Genomic DNA, 24999 nt, shown 5'->3' on the forward strand with positions numbered 1-24999 from the left:
GAGACTTATTCCTAATTTATGTAGTTTTCTTTATACGGGGTATCAGTAGGTTTTACGAGTTAAGTGCATTAAATGATATAAAAAAAGTTTCAAAATGGTCAAGTTATCTTTAATTTTGATGTATAAAAATTTAAGCGTCAATATTTTTTCACTCTTGTTTCATGTTTATAATAATGTCTTATTTTATTTAGAATTTGTTACATATTCCTTATCTACATCTAATTTTTTTCTTTAGTTATGGATAGGCATGCATTGTTTTTAAAAACATTTTGTAATTTTTAATCTATAATTAGATTGTATTTATCAATACTAATGTCTGTTTATTTAATTAAGTCTGATGATTAAATTTGTAGTTATTGTAAACTTTGTTTGCTTAAGATTTTCTGATTATTGCTGCTAATTCTCATTAGCTTTAGTTTTTAACTACTATATAGGAATAAATTATGTTACTAACTTATTGTTAAATGTGCACTGAGTTTTAGTTTAAACTGAGATTTATTTTGACTTGAGATTTTTTCTTGTTATATTTGTCAACATCATCATTAAATAGTTTTTAACAATAATTTTATGCATTAATTTTTGAGAAAATTAAGATACCTTATTATTAGATAATTAATATTAGATTATTCTTAACGTTACTAGTGTAGTGCTATGTTAATGTGTAGTGTTATGATAGTGCAGTGTAGTGTTATGTTAAAAGGGTCAATACTATGTTTAGTTTCCAGAATTTTAATACATAGAATAGCTAAATTATTTTAAAATTTTTTTTAATTTTCATTTTAAAATGCGAGAGGAACAATTTTTGTAGGTGTTATATATGAATTTATCTTTAAATCTCAGATTCCTATTTTATTCGATAAGAAATTGCAACATGAATTTTTTAGAATTCTTTAAAACATACTTATCCCATACAGAAACTTTTATTTAACATTCATATTTATTAATCTATGTATTCACATAGGTGTTTAAATTTTACTTATATAATAATATTAATTTCGCATGCATTTCAAATAAATATAATTCAAATTTTTAAAAAATTTTTTAATTTAGAAACTTAACTCTTTAATGCATGTATACGTATTTAGTTATACAGCTTTTATATTTGGCAAATGTTACTGTTATCACTTTTTAGAGAATAAAATTTGCATTTAACAGTCTAAATCAAAATTTTTTAAATTACCTTCATAGTAATATTTTATTTGTTACAGTGAACGTAATATTCAAGTCATCCAAATTTATTTCATAATTTGGTTGTAAATATGTTTTAAGATCTGTCAACGTCTGTGTTAAGATCTTGTTTACATAATATTTTTTTTTTTACTTCCTATCATTTTAGCTCAAATTTATAGGTAAATTTACTATTTTAAAAACGTGTATCTTAAATGCTTTATAATTTTCACTAACTTATCTGACTTTATTCATGCTCCTTACATAACTTTTTAATTTGTTTTTAAATTTTCATTATTATTTACAATTAATAAGTTGTCTCAATATTATAAAAAAAAAATTTATTTAAAATAATATACATATTTTAAGAAAAATTAAACATAAATTAGAAATAACATTTTTCAAATAATAAGATTCACAAATTTCCGATTTCCAGATTATAACTACAATTTATATGGTAAATATTAAATACTAATTCTCCCAATCATACATACAAAAAGTTTTCATAATCATTTACAATTAATAAGCTACTCCAATTAATATCATAAAAAGAGATTAACGTAATATTAATATATGCAACACTTTTTCTTGCCCTTTCAGTGGTTAAATTCGACTCTATATTAATATATTCAAAGATTAGTTGACCCACTTTTAACTACATGAGAAACGCCATATTGTTTGCTCCGTTCGAAACTTTGTTTGGAACGGGGAGAGCTAGTGACGTCTTTGATGACGTAGGACTAACCCTGTCTATAGCAATGAAGAGGTATTCAATAACAAATTTTAATGATAAAAATAATTTACTTAAGAAATTAAAGTTTATTCAGAAATCACGAATGAGATACAATTAACCACCAAAATCACCATAATAACCATCATGCACCAAAAAAAAAGGACCTTAAAAATGCTAATTAGTCAGTACAGACGATATTTTAAATTACAAAATCAGACACAAAAAGGGATTCAAATTTTTATCACCAAAAATATAGGGGGCAGCCGCAGTTCGGTCAGGGGAGCAATCCAAAGTGAGGACCACATAATATAAATCTTATTTTTGGGTATTTGCCATATCTCGAGAATTTTTTAAATGAAATGAAAACTTTTTGCACAGAATTATAAAATTAGTTTACCCAAAGATAATTCCATGCAAAAAATAAATTTCAGTTAATATTAATTATTTTACAATACATATAACATGTTTTACATCATTTTAAAGTATGTAATTTTACATGGCATGGGAAATACAAAATTTGAGCAAAATCGGCTGAACAGTTTCAAACTTTTAATAAACGGATTTTTTTTAAAAAATTCGATTTCTTAGGAACTATTCAACCAATTTTGCTTAAATTTTGAATTTTTCCATGCAAAATTACTTATTATAAAATGATGTAAAAAATTGAATACCTTAAATTTTTTTTTTTTGTATGGAATTATCTTTGGATAAACGAATTTCATAATTGTGTGCAAAATTTTTTCAACTCGCTTAAGAAGTTCTCGAGATATGGTGAAATACGCAAAAAATAAAATTAACATCATGTGGTCCTAAACTTAGGATTGTTCTCCTGACCAAATTATGAGATCCATATTTTCCAAATTGCGGCTACCCCCTATATTTTGGGGATCAGAAATCTGAATTTGTTGAAAAAAAAAGCATGTGAATTCAGGAAATTTTGATTTTGTGTCTGATTTCGTAACTCAAAATATCGTCTGTACTAATTAATTAGCATATTTAGGGTCACTCTCTGGAACCATTAAGATTGAGTCCCAGAACATGAAGATCAGATCATTAGATCAAAAGATACTCAAGTTGGTGAGTTTTTTTTGTCACAATGTACTTCCATTTTTAAAAAAATGCAGCATAATTAAAAATTTAGAACAATAAATAGTTCATGATATTTTTTTTTTAAAGAACAGTTAGTAATCACTTCACATTATCACTTTGAGTAGCTTTTGTTTTAGAGATCAGATTTTTAAGGAAACAAATTGATCTTAATAATGCAACAGCTTAAATAATTAGTGAATGCTAACTAAGTTAGAAAATACAAACACATAAACAAACTTTCTCAAAATGAGCATACCAATCAGGAAAATATCGCTCCAATAATTTACTCATGAAAGTACACTCTATAACAAAAAAATTGACGGACCAAGAAGCAATCATCTGATTGCTTTGAAATTTCGTATGCATGAATGTTTTGAACAGATATGGCTGGAATGATGCCGACTGGGGACGTATAGTCTTTAGCGACGAATCCTGCTTCCAATTGAGTCCTGACGATCATCGAAGACGTGTTTGGAGACCCACAGGGCAGAGGGGGGATCCTGCCTTCACTATTGCACGCCACACCGGCCCTTAACAAGGCATTATGGTCTGGGGTGCTATTTCCTTTGACAGCCGGACCCCATTGGTTGTCATTAGAGGTACACTTACCGCACAGCGGTACGTCGACAACATCCTAAGACCTGTTTTGCTACCGTTCCTTTTGGAGCGCCCTGGGCTGGTTTTTCAGCAGGACAATGCTAGACCACATACGGTACGTGTTGCTATGAACTGTCTGCAAGCTTGTCAAACTCTTCCTTGGCTTGCCAGATCACCAGATCTCTCTCTCATTGAGCATGTCTGGGATATGATGGGAAGGCGATTGCATCTGGCACGGAATGTTGATGACCTCGTTCGACAATTAGATCAAATTTGGCAGGAAATACCGCAAGAGACCATCCGGAGCTTTATCGGTCTATGCCACGCCGTGTGGCAGCTTGTACCCAGACTAGAGGCGGGTCAACACCTTATTGAACTTGTTACTGTAACTCTGCAATAAATTATTCAATTGTTCTGAAATTTTAATCATTTACTATTCTGTACACTGTCTTCTTATCCATCAATTTTCGTTTCAATCGGACAACTCCTTCTTGGTGCATCGATTTTTTTGTTATAGAGTGTATGTGAAAGTTATGAGCCTTTTATGTTAATTCTTAGTTTCTGCATTATTTTGCCATTCCTCAAAATCAAACATTTTTCTCATGAATCAGACATTTTTAACAACAACTAGAAATTTTTTTTCTCCAAAGAAATCAAAGTATGGGCATTATAGCAGTTAAAGAATGGACATGTAAATATGTATGCAAGTCAGGATAAATGATTGCTAGTAGACTTCTTCTCAATTCATAGTCAATCTGGCATTTAAAAAGAAATCAGAGGAGTGGGTATCATTTTCACCATTCAAAAGAAAGAATTATTCTTTAAAAGAAAAAGGAGCACTTTCAAAGGTTTAATTATGAAAAATAAGTATTTCCAAGAGCTTTTTGAAACAGCATGTGAAAATGTGCCCAGTCTAACTATACAAAATAAAATATTTAAAGATTGTTGTTTATCTCTTAAGACTAGCAAGGCAAAATCAGGCTCATGATTATGCGTACCATAAAGAAATAAAACAACCATTAAATGAATATTGATTAGATCTTGCCAAAGAAGCACCAAGCATGCATGAATATGATCAGTATCAAGAATATGATACTGATATAATAGTAGACAAAAAGGTATTGTTCAAAATTAATTATGGAAATCAAAAATACTACATAAAATTATTTTAAACGTTATTTTAACAAAAAATAGCAGATTATTTTATTCTTAAATAATTTCACTCTAATTAGCTAACTTATCTAACAAAGGTGCTTTGGGTTGTGAGAAGTTATGACATTTTTAATGTACAAAGATTATCGGAACTTTTGGATCAATAAATTCTTACCATTAAATTGATTGCTAATCATCATAAAGAATTGATTTCTTCTCTCCATATTATTGCAATAAAACTAGTATACACTAGTTTTGGAACCAAGGAAACAAGTATAAACTAGTCTCCTTGGCACTTTGTTTTTCATTCTCTAAATCTAAAACTAGTATTACACCACTAGTAAGTGCAAAATTTCATACACAACAATCAAGGCTAAATTTCTGGCACAACTGTCTAAAGATTTGGAGAGTTAGAATAATACAAACAAAATATTGAATTAAGTATATTTTTTACAATTAGAAAAAAAAACTAATTAAAAATTCTATAAGCAACATACTCGGGTTAATTGTTTCTCTAAGTCTTTAATCTTTGTCTTGAGATTTTTAATGTCAGTTTGAAGTCCTTCTATTTCACATCGACGATATCGCTCCATATTTTTTAGTCTGTTCCTTAGCATTTTCAGCTCTTCTAAGTGTGATGCATTTTTAGACTAGAAAGTAAATAAAAATTAGTAATTTGAATTGAAAAAACTTATTTGAGTAAAACAAACAAACAAAAAAGAAAGACAAATGAACTTTTAAGTTTTAAATGTGAATCGCCTTTAAAGACCTATTTAAAGATTATAATACAAACATTATATACCAGATGGCACAAATGGTTTGAAACTAGTTATGGCTCAAATTATTTAAAAAGATGAATTCCAAAATTTTATTACTTTTTTAATAAATTACAATAGGTTATAATTTTCCTATATTTGAGAAATTTCCAAATTCTTACCTCTAAAGCTGTAATAGTTTCCTTGGCACTTTGTTTTTCATTTTCCAACTCTAAATAAGCTTTTTCAGCCCCCTCTTTGTTGGCTAGGGCAACTTTCTTTTCATTTTTGGCTTCCTTTTCTGAAGTCTGAAAACAACATTAATGAACATTAGTTCTATCTAAATTAGTATGATTCACCCGAATAATCAAAGCAAATGTTTGATTTTCTTTTTTAAATTAATGTTATAAAGCATGTATTCTGAATAAATAATAGAGACAGAAATCATTAGTTGTGTACTTTGAAAACTATATTAGAGATAGAGTTATTGTCACTTTCATTATGAGAAATAAAATGTTTTCCGGGCAAAAGAAATGAATTACTTTTATTCTTATTGGCGCATTACTACTGAACACTCCAGCCCAGAAATTTCGTATTTGCGAGAAATAAAGGGAGAAACCTTACCCTGTCATTTTCACAGGAGCGAGAAGGAAGGGGTTAAAATGGAGGAAAAACTACATTAGAATCCTACAAATCTGGGATAACCTGAACCAATTTTATCTTTCAAAAATTTTAGAATTATCATGAAAATATTGTAAAATAACTATAAAAAGTAAGTATTTCTAAAATAATTCAATAAGAAGACTAAATCCAAATCCATGACTGATTTTAAATAAGTCAACCATGCAAAATTCAATGATAAAATACATATCTCCTCAAGTACTAATGTAGTGTTGCTACAACTCTCTTTCCTTTTTATGAGCATCAGCCAGCCTATTTCTGCCCAAACTGTCTGAGATAGCCTCTCCGTGAATAAAATAAGCAGTTTTGGTCTGCCAATTTTTGGGTAAGGAGAGGAAACCTGAGAAGAGAGGCAGGACAGAGGTGAGAAAGAGAGGGCTAAGACCTGGAGAAAGATGAGTTGAATCTGATCAGAAAAAGAAGAGGTTTTGATACAAATTCTGAAGCAAGACATACATCAACCCTGAAACTATTGCTACTAATGCTGAAACATTTGATATATAGATCCAGATAATAACAACCTGATACCTACAAATGGTTTCTCAGTTCTTTAAGATGCCAAGCACACGTGCAAGATAAGTGACTTTAAATTCATTTGACTCTAGCAGCACAATTCCTTTTCTTTAAGTGTTCTTGACCAACTATACTAAATTATTTATTTACCGGAGAAACTTAGAGAAAAAAGGTGAACATATTTAAAACAAATAATGCTAGAGTAAATTAAATAGTTTAGTATAGCTGAACTATCATCCTTAAATATGCAATAGATAGCGCTTTGAGTGGCCACCATTTTTTAAAAGATAAAAATTAGAAACAAAGTTCCCTGTATTTTCCCAGTTTGTAAAGAAAAACTAAAAATTCCCTGTATTTCCAGGTGATTTTAAAATTCCCTGTATATTCCAGGTTTTCCCTGTGAAGTGGCAACAGTATGGACAATCACCTACAATTGGTCATCCTGATAGATGACGGTCCAGTTTGTTAGGATTAGAAAGGTTCTACCGTATTAGCAGAATAATTAAGACATTAAACAAGATAAAATAAACTAATTATACTCAAAAGAAAAACGTAATGAATACTGTCATGCTGAAATCTGCATAACATATTTCCTAATATTTAAAAACCAAATTATTATCTTGTTTAATACTTTTTCAATAAATAAAAATCATTATTATAACCTGTAATCTTCTTATACCACAACCTTGAATTGAGTGCAGAATGAAATCTATTTTTAGAGATTCCCTCTACATTTGCCTAACACATTAGCATAGAATTCAAAAACCGTTATATGGTTGCTAATGTTTTGGATTCATTAAAATTCAATATTATTTCTTATGCTATCTTTTCTGCCAACATATTTAAATGCATAAAGTTAAGACAAAGAGCCTTGGCATTAAATTTAATATATTAATAGCCAATACATGGAATCTTTAACTTTCCTTAGTAAAAACTATGTTAATGTATACAAAAGATTTGCCTTTTTAATTTCTTGGTAGACGGAGGTATCCTGTTGGTCTTAGTCCCAGAAGCAGAAAGTGCCTAAAATTGTGATGTATGCTTCAGAACAAACAAAGTTCTGCAGAACAATTTGTATCTTGAATAAGTGACAGCGTTTTCCCGTGAACCCTCTCCCCCGCCCACCTGCCTCCGATAGTTTTGCAGAACAATCCCCAACCTTAATCTCATACATTCTTTTAAGGTAGCCCTTATTTTAATGGTCGGACCTTCATATCATAGGCATTTTATTAATAATTCATCATCGTCATTAACAAAATTTTGTACTTCAAAAGTGATTGAAAAAGTAACAAATCAAGAAAGTTTGCCTTGGTTTAAAAAATAATGTAGTGCATGATCCTGTATTTTAATAAATGAAAATATAATATTTTAACGTTAAGTTGACTTTTTTTTGCTGTGAAATGCTTGCAGAACATTTGTATAAATTAATAAGTCCTGTTGCAGAACATTTGAAAATATTCTGCTTATGGGGTCTTAGTCCTGTAGCCACACCTCCCATGGCCATTTTCGAAATACTTATATTAAAAATTGAGATTAATTTTTACTTTGATCTCCACATAAATTTCAAAAATTAAGCATTTTTATTTATTATAATTTGATTCTTTATTAAACAATGAGGAATCTGCATGCTTTTTTTTTATGTTTTAAAATGAAACATCATGCCATTTTATAAAGAGAGACACCAATTTCAGATCGGTGTGATTACTAGTTATTTTGTTATTAATAGTTAAAATCGCTTGATTAGCCCCGCGCCCTAAATCGCTGCTAGGTTTCCCATTCGCTCTGATGATGTTAAAGTATAGTACAACCACGACTCTCATCATGTTGTGAAACGGTGAAAGCATATGCTGCACCGAGTATAAATTTTGAAAAACGACTCCAAGCAAAAACTACAAGTGTTGCATTGTACCACGTGCAATAGTTCTAGGTTAAACACGCCAAATAAATTACTTTTTAGTGTACCAAAAGGAGAAAAAAGACAAATTTGGTGCAAAGCCATCAAACGCAATGAAAAAAATACTCGCACATTGCCTGCAACTACTGCATTATATCACCTTGTTCTAGAAGGTGATGATTATACTGTTGCTAAGACCATTTTACAATAACTTACTTAATTATAATTTAATTCTATAAAATTGTTTTCCTGCTTGATAAGTTCTCTGAATGAATAATTCATTATACTGAATTAAAATGTTTATGAAATGCTGTTCAGATCACTTTTTTTCTTTCTTTTTTTTTTATTCTTTAAAATGAAAGAATTTTATTCTTAGAGAACAGTGGTGTACAGATTCTTTTTTCTTGAAGTTAAAAAATAATTTTATCTAGAAGAAAAAATTATCAAAGTTAAAATAAAAAATGAGAGGGGTTTAGCATTATTTACATTTCTTCTTCAAAAAAAAAAAATATTCAAGAAAATATCTTAGAAGTTAATAATAAAAAGAATTTTTTAAAAAATTGACCTAAATTCCAAGTTATATACCATTCATTCCATTCCCTCTAATTGGGATCAACTCATTAAATAAAAACTTTCAAAACATTTCAGACTTTTATATATGGACAAATATAAATAAAAATGAATCAGTATAAATAAAGAAAAATGAATTTATTTCAAAAGTTATAGAAAAAAAGTAGTTTCGACATTTATTTTTTCATTCCTCAATTTTATTTCATTATGCTGAAGAGCTTTGAGTTAAAAAATAATTAACTAATTTTATCTAGAAGAAAAAAAATTATGGAAGTTAAAATAAAAAATGATAGGGGTTTAGCAATATTTACATTTCTTCAGAAAAAAAAAATTAAGAAAATATTTTAGAAGTTAATAATAAAAAAAGAATTTTTTTAAAAATTTTATTTACCTAAAACTTATAATTCCAGGTCATATACCATTCATTCCATTGCCTTCAATTGGGATCAACTCATTAAATAAAAACTTTCAAAACAGTTCAGACTTTTATATATAGACAAATATAAATAAAAATGAATCAGTATAAATAAAGAAAAATGAATTTATTTCAAAAGTTGTTGAAAAAAAAGTAGTTTCGACATTTATTTTTTCCTACCTCAAATTTTTTTTATTTCATTACGTTGAAAGGTGCCCACAAAAATTTTCTCAAGGAGGAGGATGCAACTGATATACATTACATATATATTTAAACTATATATATGATATAAACATGAAAGAAAAACAATTTTTAAAAAATGCAGATCAAATTAAAACGCCTTTGTAACACATTTCTAGATAGGAAGCTTTGGTTTAACTCCTCCCGTACGCTGAGTTACTATACTTTGACGTCATAAGCAATCCCCGCCTCATTTTGTGTCACGTGAAGTTAGTTTCATTTTGGGCTAATTTTAAGTGAAGTTTTTTTAAATTCTGAATTGATTTTAGACAGTTTTAAGATATAGACTATTTAAAATAATCAACATTCTGCTATTACCCAACGCATGCAGGCTCCTCATTTATGATTTTTGTTAAATAATTGCTTGCTTACATCCCTCCGGAATAAAATATGGACAACTGGAAAAACATCAATCAAATTCCTGTTCAAACCAAAGTATTTCTTGATATAATGGTAAATACATCAATCAACCCTTTCTTCAACTTATGGCTAATACATACATCAACAAACCAAATTATTTCTAGATAAAATACTTCAATACTTACTTTGATTTCCACTTTTAATTTTCTAATAGTAGCATTTAACTCTCTTATTTTCTCTACACACTGCTCGTGATCTGATCCTTGCTTGCAAAACATGCATTCAAATGGACCCTCCGGCCTTCTCGGAGAAGTTTGGCGAAAAGGTACCTTCTTGACGGCAGTCTCATTGCCATCAAAATCGATTGTGCGGAAAAAAGCCTTGTCCGCAGATTTTGGTTTATCTGCATCCCTGAGATTCATCGTCCTAAGGAATGCACGACACTCATCGTCTTCGTCTGTCGGCCCTCTCGAGATTTGTAATTTCATTAATTCGTGTCTCAATCCCAAACACTCATGTAGACTTACGCTTAGCAACTCTTCCGTATCTCTCAGTCTGAAAAATTTAGTTATTAAAAATTGGTGACAAAACTAAAAGGTTAACCAACTGTGGGAGAGTACACACCTATAAAATATATGCTGAAGGTGAATAATTAAGCTTAGTGAATATTCACTACACCAGCAGACCCCATATTTTTTTATGGTGGTCTCAAATTTTTTTCCAGCTATGGAACCCCAAATGATCAACCTTCATTTGGCAGAACCCAGACTTAATTAATAAAACAGGGTGCCTAGTCAGATTTTTCAACAAAAAATAAGCACTAAAAAAATATTTTTAATCACTCCCCCCCCCCCAAATCTTAATTACGATCTGTGCAGTAATATAAATTATTTTTTTCCTATCGTTTAAAGTTCTTAATTCAATTCATAAACATAAAATCAATAAAATTTAGAAACATTTTCAAAAACTTTATATAATCAAGGTAAAATAACTAGTTTCTGATAAATATTGCGGAGAAAATTGGAAAAATCATGCATTTTTTGTAATTTAGAACAAAATTGATACGGTAAAAAAAAAAAAATCTCTTTTTAAAACATAAAAAAATAAGCACTTTTTACAAACCCCGAAGGAAAAAAGCAACTTTAAGGGCTTTTTAAAAACACTATGCACCCTGTAAAAGTATATAAAGACGATTGTGAATGTTATTAACCAATAAAAGGCTAGTTTACTTTGAGAATATTTAATAAGAGGAATGAAAATTTTTGTTTTCTTCATTAATAAACTTAAAATAGGTTTTAGGTCTGAAAGTTAAATTCGCACAGCTGAGTCTAGCTATGAATTTTTTTTGGTGTATAGCTAAAATAACTAACTACTATAAACCTTATAAATGGTTATTAGGGACACATTACTTCATTAGTGAATTTAAATATTTTGATATGAAAATTGCGATGGGAAATACTAATGCAATTTCTTAGTAAATGATATCATAAACGAAATATAAAATAAACAATGGATTATTGATAGGATCTTAATATAATTACAGGTTTCAAAAATCGCTACTGGAGAAAAAAAAATCCAACTCTTGGAAATCACTGGGTTGCCTTGATGATGAAGTTTCTTTGTCGCATAACCTCTGCATTATATAAAAAAAGTTCATTAACTGCTGCGAATGTATACCATAAAAAAAGGACCTCTAATTATTTAAAAAAAAAAAAAACCTAATGTGAAGAATGAAATATTTTAAATTAGGAATTTTTTCTAGGTGTATTGATGAAAATGAATAAAAAAAGTTTCATTATTCTTAAAAAAAAAAGAAAAAAAAACACTTTTATGAACATATTAGAACAACAAAATTCTTTATTCTTGAATTTGGACATTTTATTTTAAACTGGAAGACAAGATAAGAAAGAATCGATGAAAATTTTTATAAATGGGAACCCCAGTGATTATTCTTTTTAGAGTACCTCAGAGCTTCACATAACAGAACATCTTTCAGAAACAGCTGAACTACAAAAAATCAAATCTATTTATTAGGCATTTTATTTATATGCTTTAAAACATCTTTTCAGAATAAAAAAAATGGGGAATAAGAGAATCACATTACATTCTAAGCTAATTTCTTTTTAATTGCTACTAGTTTTAGAACCGATATTTTTTTTTCCAGGACAAGTTTTATATTCCCTTTCCTATAAGCTTACAATCCCTCTTTTTTCTTTCTTTTTTTAACAACTAGTTCTGACTCATTTCAGATTATTTGGTTACCGGAATATTTAAAAAGATTGAAAAACAAATTTTACTAATTGATTAAATAAAAGATAATCAACTGGGGCATAAATATGTAAAACTGTAATAAAAACACATAAGTATAATTGACATATTAAAAATGACAAAATATTCAGCATAAAGCAAGCATGTTATAATTTAAATACAATGTATATTGTTCTATTCTTAAGAAAGAGAAAATTTTCCATTTTATTTAGTCTGCAAACATTTACAATTAAAACTTTTTGTTTTCCACACATTTGTATAAAAACAAATTCCTTTCATTTTAACCTTTGATGTGTTCTAGTTGTGAATTTTATTTCTGTGTACAACTTTTAAAGCAATGAGATATACATTGTTTGAAAAAAAAATTGTAACTTGAAATACCTCTGATTTTGAGGAACAATACATGCAAAAAAAATTTTTTGGGAGTTCTTTTTGAGAATTCAATGTTATTCATATACAAGTTTGTATATGAATAACATTGAATTCAGTGACGCTCACAGCACATAAATCAGAATTCTTGTCATAATAAAAGAAATTTTTTTTACACTGTTTAGAAGCTAGAATTCTAGATGGTAATGCTAGATGCTAGAATAGCTAGATGGTAAAACATTTCTAAGCCAATTTTTGGTATGATTCAGAAGAAAATTATATCCAGTTAATAATAATATTACAATAAATAAATACTTTTGAGATAGATTTTGAGCTTTTGAACGATAGGCAGTGATTTGTGCTTCTGCAGCTATAACAGTGTCTCTGCTTTGTCTTGCTAAAGTTTCCAATTTGCTTAGAGTTACTGCTGAGTATTCGGTGAAGTTATCTTGAACATTTCTAGTCTATAATTAAAAATAAGACATAACTCATTAACAAACCAAATCTTTTAATCTGCAAGTCTATAACTAAAAATAAGACATAACTCAATAACAAACCAAATCTTTTAATCTGCAAGTCTATAATTAAAAATAAGACATAACTCAATAACAAACTAAATATTTTGCTTTGCAAGTCTATAATTAAAAATTAGACATTCAAATCTTTTGATCTTCAAGTGTAAAAAAAAAAAAAACTTAATCCAATCAAATAAATATTGAAAAACAAAATGAGTTGAAGGAGTAGCAAAAAATATATTGACCATAGTAACTTGATGTTAGATAAAAAATGGTTTCATCTGAAATTTTTATTTTCCATCATGTTTATCTCAAAATTAAAGATAGTTGAGGGACAAGGCTTTGTGGGCCCCATAAAATGTAGAGTACTGGTTAGAAGAACACAGAAAAAACTATTTTGAAAACCTTTTAAGGTATCCGACAGGTTTTGATAATTTTTTTTAAAAGGCTTAATTAAAATTTTAATTTTATGCTTGTTAAGCAAAGGTCCTAAAATTGTAATTTTAAAGTAAAGTTTAAAAATTTATGAAGTATTTTTAAAATAAGGGCAAATTTGAGCTTAAAAACTACAAAATTTACACATTATGCTAATGCACCAATTTTTCACATTATCTATGTAACAAATTGAAAAGCATAAATTTCAAAATAATTTTTTAAAATAAAAAATGTGATTACCATCTGTGTTTTGAACTAAAATTTTAAAAAAACTTTCGAAAAGACAATGAAATCAAGCTAAATATATTGATTAATAATGATTTTATTTCTTCAAAAAATTCTAAATATTCCTAATTAAAGCAAAATAAAAAAATTAGAAATTCACACTTGAGATTTTAGCTTTTAGTTCAAATCATCACCAACATTTTTCAAAATCTTCATACAAAATTTCGAAGAATTCCATGATAAACTTTTTTCTTTGAAATGTGTTTTAGCTTCAAGAATTTTTTTCAAAATCAAGCTCGTTCAGAAAATTCTTTTAAAATAAAAGAAAATTTTGAGGAAAAAAAAAATATTATTCGAAATTTAATTGTTGAAAATTCATTTTATTTTTTTTTAAAAATTTAACTAATTATTTATTTTAAAAATGCAAGTAAAAAAAAAAAAAAAAGGTTAAAAAGCTCAAAGCACTTCTGGTTTTGCCTGCAAGCATACTGAAAAACTACTGATAACTTCATTTTTAAAAATCAGAGATCAAAAATTTAAAGGGTTTTGTAAATCTAATGAACCAAAGTTCAAACATGGATGACAAAACAAAAATCGTAACTTTTATCGAAATTGCCGATTTCCGCCCAGTCAATTTTCATTCTTAAACATATCTTAACATTCTAATATTTTGTTAAAAATGAAAGTATAAGAGTTACATACATTGTACTCCTCACAGAGTTCTTTCAGCCTGTCAGACAGAGATCTAATTTGTTCTGCCAAGTGCCTACAAAGTTCATTGTCTTTAGCATAATCTCCTCTTTCAATTTGTTGTATCTTAGAAAGTGTTTTATCTATTCTCCTTGTAACTTCACCACCTCCAATTGGTTCACTACGAGTTCTTCTAACAGCAGGGTTAAAGTCATTACTTTGATACCTAATACAGAAAATAAAAGAGACAAATTAGGAATAAGCTTTACATCAGTTATAAATAAGTTTTATAGCAACAGAGTGGCAATGGCTCAGGGAATATAACGTTCGCCCCCAATGAGGTGACCCAGGTAAGAAAACCAGAGGTGGCTCAGACTGCTCTTGGCTCACATCAGTGCTGACGTAAGATCAGAGTGCTGAAGTAAAATACCCTTAGTGGATATAAACCATACTCCCTTAGTGTTGGGCTAACTATGGGAGGTTTCCTTCTCCATGTAAAGCAAATATTGGTAAGTTCCAGAAAAGATTCCTCCAAAAAGGCTAGCTAGTCCTAATGCTTGATCTAGAAGTTCCCTTGTCTTCTGGTATAATGATGAAACAAGAGAAGAGAAATCGGAAATTTTCAATTTTTCTTAAATGCAAGAATATTTTCATGCCATCAAATCAAGAGCGATTGTCATCAATAAAGGAAGATTAATCAGCGTTGCCACTCAATTTCAGAAAAAAAATCCCTGGTTTTTTCAGGTATACCAGGTAAATTTCAATGAAAAGCGAGATCACATTTTCATCAGAAAACTTAAGATTCTTTTAATTGCAATGCAAAATATTAGATTTTCTGTGTAAAAAAATATCATTAAATGATGATGGGAGCAATTCAGTTTAACTAAAATATGAAATTTTTACAACAAATAATTGTAATAGATGTTAAAATTATTTAACTCGAATCTCAATAACTCATTACTGTTACTAACAATTTTAAGACTGGCTATTTTCCAAGAATAAAATAGGAATATTCCAGGTTTTTACATGATTTTTGGAGCTAAGACATAATTCCCTGACAATTCCGGGTTTCCTCTGAACTGTGGGAACCATGATTAATATCATAATTGACACACTATAAAGAATTATTAGCATTCATTTTGTTATATACTTTGTCGCATAGCATATAATGAAATTTCTAACTTTGAAATTTAATTTCCTTTTTTAGAAAGATAGTATAATATTTATTCTTCCTGTTAACTAGGATATTTAAGGACAACACATTTTTTTTCTAAAAGAAAATTAAAGATCAACTTTAAAAGCCTTGAACCAACCTAATATTTTGAGAAGGAAATAAATGTTATATTTGACTAAAATGGAAAAAAAGAGAAAAATAAAAATTATTTATATTTTAAACAAAGAGAAGAAGAAAAAAAAATTAAATGCTAAGAAAATAAATTTAAAGTATATTTTACATAACAGAATAAACAACGCATTAACAGTTAAATTAATAAATGGATAAAAATCCATTGACTAACATATTAGACCCAGGTACAGTTTTAATATAAGGTTCAGAACTGCTCAGATGAATAGTATTTGCTTGCTTTTCTTCATATCTTCTTCCAGGAAAACTCTGAAAGGAGAAAGAAAAATCGTAAATATTTTTCATAATAATTTCAAATAAAGTTTCAGAATTGAAAATATTTTTTTATTCTTAGGCACTAAATAAAATCTTTGTATTAATTTTACATATGCTGAAATGTACCTTAAAACGAACAAAAAATACTTAAGTGACATGGCAATGCCTATCTGCTAACATATTTTTTGAGATATTAAGAGAAGACCACATAAAAATACTGAAAAACATAACACAAAAATTATTGAATGAAAAAATAAACTAAAAAATCACATGTTTGTACATGTATAAAAAAAATCAAATATTATTAAATTGAATGTTCATCCTTAAACTCCAGGTAAATTGGTTCCCTGTACTTCATATTTCATTTAAAAATTCTTTTTTCATTAATTCTTTTTTAAATTATTATTATTTTTAATCAACAGAACAAAACTAAGGGGAAAAAAGCTGCAGATTTAGACCATTTATTTGCAAAAAGCTTGAAATTGCTCAATTAAAAAAATAAACAAATAGCTACAATAGTAAACTAAAGCAATAAAAATGAAAAACATTCTAATTTCAATTATTTTGTAACTTAACAATAAAATAAATAACCAAAAAAAAAATAATAATAAAGTTTTAAAACAGTTAAAATTTTCAGAAATTACGAATTTCCCATAAAATTAAAAAAATTCAGGTTTCAAATGATGTTCTTAAAACTAAAACGAAACACAGAAGGAGAGAAAAAAAAAAGAAAGAAATAATCTATGAAAGGTATATCTACAGAAGTAATCCATAAAAAAAGATTTTTTATTAATACTAAAGAATTATGTATTTTTCACTAGTACATAATATGTAATGCCCATTTTCCACTAACATGTATTGCTTTAAAAAATAATGATAACATTAAAAAAATATTTAATGTAGAGATATACTATATTACTTTTGGCACAGAGTCAACGTTTTTGTCATCAAAAATCTTTTGCTTGATAAATTAAGTTTCAATAATTTCAAAATTTTTCACATATTTTTTTAAAATCCATAAACTGAAGAAAGATTATTTCAGAATGAGGAATAAAATCACAGTTGTAACATTGTTGCCATGGCAACACTTATGTGAAGAAACGTCTGATAAAATCTTAGCTTTTCTCTCCTTCCCCTTTCCCACTTTTTAATTATGTAATGTGGCTCAATGCCAATTCAACAATATTAGAGCAAGAAAGGGCTCTTCATAATTTTTTTTCTTCATGAAAACTACAAATATTCTATATTAAGCTGATACGAGTTTCTTCCAGAAGAAATTTTTTTCTTTGTAGACAATAGCAAAGGAGAAAGGAAGGAAATAAAAAAAAAAAATCTAAAGTTGACGCAGAAAATTTGTGCATGTAAAATATAAATGTTAAATTTAGTTTCTAAATTTATTTTACTTTAGTTTACAAAAGTAAATTTTGAATAGAACAAAACACTCTGATATAATTTTTCATGCAAACAAATTTCTCTAATTAACTAACTGGCGGTTTAGACATTTTTGTTATTACTGCTTCCAGAAGCCCACATTTTTATTTTATTTCTAATGGCAGATTAGAAGAAAACTGTAGACAGAAAAACAACCAATAAAATTAGAGCAAGACACAGCGATAACAGTAACAAAACTGAAACCTTATTAAGTCCATAAGTATAAACATGTATTACATTGTTCATGCACCCTCTTTCAAATGCCCTTTTTTATTTTATATAAAACTATTCCTTCTTATAAAGTTTTACACGGATGATAGACCTTTGCTCTTTGAACAAAGATTGCTCTTTGAACAAATTTAATTAACTTAATGAAAAAAAAATTCCAACAGATACATTTTTTGAATTACTTTCTAAAAATAACATAATCAGCAATATTACTTGCAAGAAAAAGATTAAGAAATAGAAAAGTAATAAAATGGCAATGGTTCATAATTAACTGTACAACAAACAAAAAGCCTTGCTGGTGCACGAAATATGTTAACTACAATTCTAAAAGTTATTAAATAGATAGTTACGTATAAATTGAGAAAAAAACAAACAAACAATAGAATCTAATACTAGACCTTAAACACCATTTATGATTTTAAGTAACAACTCACCTTGCTTTCGTATTTTTCACCAAGATCGATATTCCGATCGATTCTCTCAATAATGTCGGTTGCAGTTTTAACCGAAAGAGCGGCATACTTAACTTTGTCTTCCAAAGCCACGACATCGGCAACACACTTCGAATGATCGCGAGCCACATTGTCCTCGTCTTCGAGGTCAGACAACGACACGGTTCGGTTTACGAGATAATCAAAGAATTTAGCCCTGCTCAGACCCATAGTTATCATTTCAGCCTCTGCTGAAGATACAGCTAGGTTGGTTATAGAAGCCTCAAGCTGCTGTATATCTCTTTGCCTGACTGTCATGTTTTGTTCCGTGATTTCCTTGCTTAGAGACTTCCAAATATTGCTGATGTCATAGGTTAAGCGGTTGCTTTTACGCACACAGTTCTGCAATTCCAAAATTTCCGTTTCTGCTGCATATTTGGATACCGCCCTCGCAGCACGTTGCTTAGCAGTATGGATAAATATATCAGAAGATTTAATGTTTGTTAAAAGCGACTCAATCTTAGATGAAATTTGGGTCACAGAAGCTAAAGAGAACTTCAGATCTCTCATGTCGGACGCAAGCGGTCGAGGAGACTGCACGCTAGTTCTATGAATAACATCATCACTCTTACTAGAAGATGGAACATTAATTCTGGATCTAGACAACTGTTCAGCACTTTGACTCTGATGCGTACTCTGGCTACTACGAAGACCATGGATCTCTGATTCACTTTTTTGAAGACTGAAAATAGAAGCATTCATTGAAATTAATGAATTTTGAAAATAAATATATAACAGTGATTCTGATAGACTACAGAAACTATCTTTCGGATTCAGGACCTTTAACGAAAAGTGAGTGCAATTATTTGAAAGAAAAAATAAAATTATCTACAACATTTTAAATTTTCTAAATTTATGAAATTCTACTCGAAAAGAATAAATTTGCATTTCAATAATGTATAATAAAATTTTAATTGTCTGGATTAGTGTCCACAATTCTTTTTTTGGCATAAAATATTTTTTAGAATTTCTTCTCAAAGTAATGACAGAACATATCAAGCCTTTGGTTTACATAGTTTTTAAAGTTAGACTAAAAGTTAGTTTTTAGTGGTTTAAAGGGAAAAATGGATCAAATTTGTTAATTTTACTACATTTACTAATTTTAAAATCAATTATTTTCTTAGAATCTTATATATTTTTAGGTTCTGACATTTCACACCAAGCCAGAAATCTTTACAGCTTTTCAAAACCATTTTTAAAATTAAAACAGAAATTTTCATGTCATATTTTTTAAAAATAATTATTCAGTTGATTTTATTCCCAACTATATTGTTCTAAGCACACAGATAAACTTATTAAGATTTATTGTACAATATATATATATTTTCAAATACAAATTTTTCAGAAGTAATAAATTTTTTAAAAAAAATATTATAAATTCATAGAATATCTAATTTACTTTATAAAAATATTTAAATTCCACAATGTTTGAATAGAACATTAAATTGTTGAAACAAAAAAATTACAAATGATATTACTTTTTCTGTAGTTTTCTTATTTCTTGCTCATCTTCTAAAATTTTTTCCTTAGATTTTTCTAAAGCAACTCTACAGTCTTCTAGAATAACATCAGAATTATTCTTTGAAATTTTACTATATTCATCTATTTTTGACTGCAACTGCTGAATCTAAAATTATTCAAACCACCACATTATATGAGTATTTATTTAATTTCAGATTCAACATGAGGTGACACACAAATTCTAAATAAAATATAAGCATAGATGTGCAAATGGGTTTTTGTTCCAATGTTTATTTTCAAAAAGAAAAACCACTTAAGAACTAAATAAAATTGGGAATGTTAAAATGGGGAGATATCAGAAAATAGGCTACAATGCACAAAATAGTTATAATAATAAAAGCAAACAAACAAAACATGTGAAGAACTTTTAAAGATTTCAATCTAAATGGTTTAATTAATGGCTTTTATCAAATATATGACATTAATTTTAAATTTTAGGTATTATGGAAAAATTCAGTATTAGTCAATACTATTTTTATAAACATCTTACAATATCTCGTTACAATACAAAAATTTCTAAGCAAAAAATACACGAGAAAGAACACCTTAAAATATACTTTCTAATTTTAAAAAAAAAAAAAAAAAAAAAAAAAAAAAAAAAAAAAAAAAGAAGAAGAAAATAATGGTCTTAACCCAAAAAACCCAAAATGCACTTTAATTTATTTCACAGGAATTCTGTAATAAGATAATATTAACCCCTTAACTGCCACAGGCGTATATATATGTCTCGGCCAGACAATGCGTTAACTGCCGCACGAGTATATATACGCTTTCCCGAAGTACGATGCTTTGCATTGCGCTGCTATAAATAGAACTACACCCCCTACTTCAGAATGCAGTAAAATGGCCTTGAAAGTGTTTGCTTTGCGAATGTATTACTAATTTCGGAGGAGGGGGAATGGGAAAAGAATATTATGGAAAAGTGACATTGTATTAATTGCTTGTGTGTATTTATTTGAGTAAGGTCGGGTTTATTCCTTTTTCGCTTTTGTTTCCCGTATGTATTTGGTGCTTTTTATTCTTTCCATCAACGTCTTCAAAGAAAAATGCATCGCAAAAATGTGCTGTTTGTTCAAGAAAAAAAATTCTTCGTGAATCCCGCTATCAGTGCGATGAATGTGATGCTGGTTTATGTGTCCAACCATGTCTCAGGATTTATCATACAACAGCTAAGTTTTAACATCTTTTATATTGTATTTTTATTATTTAATTTAAATTTTGTATTTTCTTTCTTTCCTATTTCTTGTCTTGTAAAATTAAACTGTTTTTAAATTGCAAAGCGTGTATCATTTTCTCCACCAAAACACCGTGTAAGAAAGTGCGCTTGAGCGAAAAACGGTGGCACTGGGGAGCGAATCACGTTAATTTTACTCGGCAGTTAAGGGGTTAATTATTAATAAGATAAAATTTTTTGTGTGGCTTTTTCACACTAATAATAACTATAAACATGATAAAAGGCATAAAACATTTGCAAAATAGCTGCTACTTCATCTAATATTTTCTTTATTAATTTGATTTATTTTGTCCAAACAAAAGAAAAAATATTACATATAATGCTTAATAAATAATGAACTTCTATAAGAAAATATTAAAAGCAATAATAATAATGATAAACAGAATATAAACAATAGGGAATATTTTATAGACCTGCATTTCCCTTCTAAAGGCAGAATGAAGTGCTGACACTTAAAAAAATTTCACAAAGAATTTCTTTACTATCAAAGAATAATACAGTGCATAGATTTGTCCCAATAAAAGAGCCATGAAATGTCAGACACATTCAAAAACTTGTTGAAATTTCAAATTTGCAGCCAACAAAACCTTGGGATAATATTTTAAAAAACTTTTATGCTAAAAGCTGGACAAAATAGACAGTATTTCTTAAAAGAATAACCTGTAGATAGTTGATTTTTCACAGTGAATTCGATAAAGAATCACTACAAAAATCATAATTTTTAAAAAAATAAATTTTATGACTTAACAAATGCAGTGATTGGGTTTTATGCATGAGAATAACCATAAAACGTCAGACAAATTCACAAACGTGTTGGTTGAAAAATTCCAGCACACTTTAAAAAAAGAAAATAAAAAAAGTACAAAAAAGAAAATATTTAAAAAAAAAATATTTTGTGCATAGGTGAAAACATTTATGATTTTTGTTGGGAATTTCATAAAGAATCACTAGAATAAACAAGATAAAGTCAATAATCAAAGAACTTATTCAATAGTATGTTGGATTTGAAACTTCAAACTTGCAGTCTTAAAAAATTTCGTGAAAACATTTAAAAAGAACAAAAAAAAAAAAAAAAAAAATTCAAAGTAAGCTATGAAAGCTGGATAAAACAAAAAATATTTCTCAGAATATTCTGTATATTGTTAAAAAATTCATTATTTTTGCAGTGAATTTTATAAAGAATTAATCAAAAATCATACATTTTATAAATTTAAAAAAAAAAATCCTAATTAATGCTTAAGCTGCTATTTTAAACTTGCAGCTTTAAGCAACAAAACCTGGACAAAATAAAAAGTATTTCTCCCCCCCCCCCCAAAAAAAAATATATACAGGGTTATTCATAATTCCCTCCAGGGCAGGAAATGGACTATCGCATTGATGCATGCCGTGTGACCAAGGGTTCACACAGAGAACACCTGTAATCAGGGATGAGAGTAGTCAGAAAGTAAAAAAGAGGAAATCCAAAAAAACAAAAAAGAAAGAAAAAAAAAATATTATATATATATACTAGGAGACTTCGCCTCCTACTCGCTGGCGCTCGCCAACCCCCGGAACTGTTTTCGCAGTTCAATTCGGATTGCTTCGCAATCCAATGCTCGCTTTGCTCGCTCACTGGATACGTTCTTAACGTCTAGCTTTTGTATACTTTTTTGAATACTGAAGTTCCGAAAACTTTTCACTGTAGAAAATTCTAAACATGTACATTTCAATATTATCTGGGCATTTGGCGATACAACACTTATAGAATTGAAGGATTTGTTACGTCAAGCGCTCAGATATCATAATTTTGATCTAGTTGCGCTTCTATGTTATTTTGATTTATGTTGCTAAGTTAACTTTCAAAAAATTCTATGGCTGGCAACAGTATTTTTATTTTTTAAGTTGTTTATTTTTATTTTTTTTAGAATTCGTTATTTTTTCAGCGAAATGTTTTTTAACCTAACAGAATTCTTTGCCGACTGTTCTCTGTATATATTAGGAAAATAAAGTAAATATTTAAGTGTTGTGTAAAGAATCTTATTTAGTTGTACAAAGTACTTCTTTGAAAATGAAAACTGTTGCCACCGGCGGAAAAGAAATACAGCCAAAATTTGGGAGCCACGTAAGAGAATTATATATATTAGATATACACAAAAATTTGACAAAAAAGTGCGATTTTTAAACTTGTAAACCATGTGAATATAAATCCTGATATGAGACTTTTAAATCACGTAAATATGAAACTCTACATCGAATTTAAAAAATGCGAAAATACAAATCATGATTTTTTAATTTTTTGATCACGATGCATAACTTTTAAATCGCGCGATATTACAACCACAAAAACGAATCACGATATTGGATTTTAAGCTCATGTGAATACGAATTGCTACGTAGGGCTTTAAAAGCTCGTAAATACAAATCGCGATATTGATTTTTTAAATCTCGTAAGTAAGAATCGCACTGTACAATATTTAAATCGCCTGAATAAGAATCGCAATGTTCAACTTTTAAATCAGGTAAATACGAAAATCGAGATTTGATAATAAAATCGCGATTTTAAAAATCCATAAATACAAAACATGATATTGGATTTTTAAATGTCGTAAATAAGAATCATAATATACGATATTTAAAAAGCGTAAATAAGAATCGCAATGTGCAACTTTTAAATCAGGTAAATACGAAAATCGATGATTGATATTAAAATCGCGTGAATAAAAATCGAGATCTGAATTACGAAAATACGAACTATCCAGCCGACGGATAAAAAATACGGAAAATCTTATTTTCTGTGCGTGAAATCGGAGAAAATAGCTAAAATAAGTAAAAATGCGGAAGGGTTAGCAGCTAGGGCGTAGATTGAATTTTCTGTTTATCTTTGAAAATCATAAATAAATATAATTATTTTACTTCAATGACTGAATTTTTTTAAAAAAACGGGATATTTATTTAAAAAAACGAAACTTTTAGAGAATCGGAGTTTTTGATAAAAAGGCTGAAATTCGAGAGACAAAAAAAATCTCACCCCTGCATAAAGGTCAACCAGTTTTATCCCCAAAAAATTATTTTTAGAGAAACTTCAGAGGAAGGAAAAGGGACTTCAACAATTTCCCTCCGCGGAAAATTAAATTCCTCATAAAACATTTTAACTTGTGCAAAAAATAAATTTCAGCGGAAATTAGCGGGAAAAATGGAAAAATCTGAAAAAAAAAAGCGGAAATCCGCGAAGAATCTCATCCCTGTGTAATGTATGTAAGTAAAACTTGAATAGTTTTGGAATAATTTCATGTTTCTTTTTTTCATATTTGTCTTCTTTTTTTTTTACTATAACGCTTCGAAACCCTGGAGGGAATTATGAATAACGCAGTATACATATATTCTGCAGATAGTAAAAAATAAATAAATAAATAAATAATGATAAAAAAATTCATATTTTTTAAAAATGAATTAACAACCAGATTTTTTTACAAGCAAATAATTGCATCATTTTAAAGTCATTCTATCATTTAATTTCTTTAAAAAGAAAAATGGCTCTCGATGAACCAAATTTATGTCCACATTTGGTCAATTTATACATTAAATATTATTTCAATTAAATTATTATTATCAGCTTATCTTATGGATAAAATATGTAATAAGATGGACAATAAGTTGATGAGTAAGTTTCTCTTAAATCCAAATATTTAATAATAAACAAATATTTTAAGTTCTAAAACATTTGTTTATTATTTGCTCTCCACTTTCATGCAAAGGTAAAAAGAACTTTAAAGCTATAAAAATAACTCATTTTCTAGCAGTTTCGTAAACTAGGGAAAATATTTTCCCC

General features: G+C 28.4%; 1 protein-coding gene across 3 annotated transcripts in view; it reads right to left on the minus strand.

Moving 5' to 3' along the window:
* The window catches only part of LOC107441088 (uncharacterized), a 39529-nt gene that overhangs the window by 648 nt on the left and 13882 nt on the right, over positions 1-24999 (minus strand). For all 3 annotated transcript variants that reach the window (XM_087149820.1, XM_087149821.1, XM_087149822.1), the window contains 8 exons: positions 19915-20063; positions 18380-19118; positions 16186-16280; positions 14681-14894; positions 13119-13267; positions 10352-10721; positions 5676-5801; positions 5236-5388 (listed from right to left, as the gene is read on the minus strand). In XM_087149820.1, the coding sequence (XP_087005946.1) occupies positions 5236-5388; positions 5676-5801; positions 10352-10721; positions 13119-13267; positions 14681-14894; positions 16186-16280; positions 18380-19118; positions 19915-20063 (1995 nt within the window). The remainder of the gene's footprint in view (positions 1-5235; positions 5389-5675; positions 5802-10351; positions 10722-13118; positions 13268-14680; positions 14895-16185; positions 16281-18379; positions 19119-19914; positions 20064-24999) is intronic.

The sequence above is a fragment of the Parasteatoda tepidariorum genome, chromosome 8, assembly GCF_982258835.1.
Source record: "Parasteatoda tepidariorum strain Cologne lab strain chromosome 8, Ptep-v5.0, whole genome shotgun sequence".
Lineage (NCBI taxonomy): Eukaryota > Metazoa > Arthropoda > Arachnida > Araneae > Theridiidae > Parasteatoda > Parasteatoda tepidariorum.